Source organism: Mandrillus leucophaeus, unplaced genomic scaffold, assembly GCF_000951045.1.
Source record: "Mandrillus leucophaeus isolate KB7577 unplaced genomic scaffold, Mleu.le_1.0 Scaffold127, whole genome shotgun sequence".
NCBI lineage: Eukaryota > Metazoa > Chordata > Mammalia > Primates > Cercopithecidae > Mandrillus > Mandrillus leucophaeus.
Window position 1 is genome coordinate 3,031,627 of NW_012101098.1, and position 2,297 is coordinate 3,033,923.

Consider the following 2,297-nt stretch of genomic DNA (forward strand, 5'->3'; position numbering starts at 1 on the left):
GTGCCGAGGCGTGGACTTGGGGAAGCCTTGCAGTGCCGGGAATAAAAGGGCGCCGGCTCGCTGTGCCGCGCTGGGAAGCCGAGCTGCCTCACCCCTGGCCCCGGGAAGGGCATGACCCCGGCAGACTCCCGGCCGTGACTCGCGCGCCCCAACTCGGTGGATGCTCTCGGCGCACCGCTCCCGTGTGCGGCGGCTTCTCAAGGACAGGTGAGGACCCAGGGTGGCCAGGGCGCCCCAGGGCTGCCGTTTCTGCCCGCAGGGGGTGAAGGGATTTGAGACACCCAAGGGAAAACTGGGGGTAAAGGACCTGCATGCAGGTAGGTTGCACCGTTCCCCAGCACTGTTTGAAGTTGCTAAGAAATCAGGATACCTGAATTCCTGCAAATTTAAGTAACTAAAGATCAGTTAGGGAGGAGAGCCGGATCTTGAAGGAGGATGCACTGAATAGGTCTAATTAAGCCCAGACATCCCATGCCTCCTTTCCTCCCTCTCCCCAACGCGCTCCCCATCCCTCGCTCTCTCTGGAGACCTTCAACCCGGCCATCCCGCGTTTCTGAGAAGCTGCCAACGGAATTCCTAAGTGAAGCCCACTCTGCTCTTGCAATCGGTGGGGGGAAAGGGCACTCGAGGAGCCTCTTTCCAAGTTGCTCAGGCTGTGGCTACTTCAAGTCTCCTCTCCCTCTTCTCTTCCCCCACTCCTTCCCCGCCTCTTTCCTCCTACCCTTACCCAGGCTTTCCCTGGAAAGGGGACAACCCAACGCCTAGAGTGAGCTGAGCCATGCAAAAAAACCGGGACAGTCATCACGCAGATAGAAGGGGTTTGATGTCCGAGTCCCGGGCGGCGGGGACTCGCAGGGCCACCCCAGCCGCATTCCGGGAAAGCGCGTAATTCACCCCGCAGCCAGCTCGACGCGACTCAGCGGACTCTGGAAGCTGGCCAGGGGCTCAGGGCTGCCCGCCCGGCCACTCCAGGTTGTCCGCCCCGGGCCAAAAAGAAAGTAGACGGCCTCACGCCCCCACCCCTGCTTCCCGACGGGATTCGCAGACCGTCTCTGGCGGCCTAACTGGCGCGTGGCCGCTTTCTCCCTGGCGGAGAGACCCCACCCCGCGTCCCTGGGATTAGGGTTGTCTGGGGGCGAGTTTCCTGGGTCTCCCGAGAGGTTGGTGCCGGGGAGGGGGCGGAGGGAGGCCGGACAGGGAGTTGGGGCTGAAGAGTCCTCTGGAACGCCCGGGCCAAGTCCGCCCGCAGGCACAGGACGCTGGGGGCTGGCGAGGCTGCCCTTGGAACCAGCCCACCGCCGAGGTCAGGCGCGCAGGCAGGGGCGGGGAAAGCCCGGGCTCTGGCGAGAGAGGAAACTCCGAGGACTTTTGCAGAGCTGCAGGAGCCGGTTTGTTCCAGCGCTCAGAGGCGGAGCCCGGAGTTGTTTTTTTGCAAAGCTACCTGCGTGCAATCAGTTCTTTATGGGCAGCTGAAGGGAGACGCGCCCCCGGGCTTAAGAGGATAACCTTTTCTAGGCCACTTAAAGGCAGGGAAAGCTGCAGGTTTGGGATGCTCCTCTCTTATAGGAAGGGTTTTAGATTTTTATTTTTATTTTTTGAGACGGAGTTTCGCTCTTGTTGCCCAGGCTGGGGTGCAATGGCTCGATCTCGGTTCACCGTAACCTTCGCCTCCCGGCTTCAAGCGAATCTCCTGCCTCAGCTTCCCGGGCAGCTGAGATTTCAGGCATGCGCCACCACGCCCGAATTTTGTTTTGTTTGTTTGTATTTTTAGTAGAGACGGGGTTTCTCCATGTTGGTCAGACTGGTCTCGAACTCCCGACCTCAGGTGATCCGCCCGCCTTGGCCTCCCAAAGTGCTGAATGACAGATGTGAGCCACTAAGCCCGGCCTGGATTTTAGAATTTTTAATCAGCAGTTCGCGCTCGTTCAGAACCCGGGCGACTGGGCAGGCGCGTGTTTGTTGTGTATCCCTATTTACTTTCCATGTGTGCCACTATTTTTAAGTGAACGCCATTCAAGAGATGACAAAAGGTTAGATGACATAGGCATTGCCAGGGCACGAAGAAAATGATCACCGCCATTCTAAATGAAGTAGCTGATGCAATCTAGCATTTCCCCCGAGCTTTTCCATTTTTTAGTGACTCCATTTTTTTTTCTGTTTGCCTGAATATATTTCATAAGCAGTCCCTTCCTGTTTATTGAATGATCAGAGGTTCCCCCAAACTTCCTCCCCAGTTAACAGCAACTCTAAATCATCACAAAAACTCGCTGGCTTTTCCAAGAAAAATAAATAAATAA

At 57.2% G+C, this 2,297-nt stretch overlaps 1 protein-coding gene across 1 annotated transcript in view; it reads left to right on the forward strand.

Moving 5' to 3' along the window:
* The first annotated feature begins 76 nt into the window (after positions 1 to 76).
* The window catches only part of MXRA5 (matrix-remodelling associated 5), a 43,155-nt gene continuing 40,934 nt past the window's right edge, over positions 77 to 2,297 (forward strand). Inside the window, exon 1 of the mRNA XM_011972107.1 lies at positions 77 to 207. Coding sequence (XP_011827497.1) covers positions 161 to 207 — 47 coding nt within the window. The 5' untranslated portion in view covers positions 77 to 160. The remainder of the gene's footprint in view (positions 208 to 2,297) is intronic.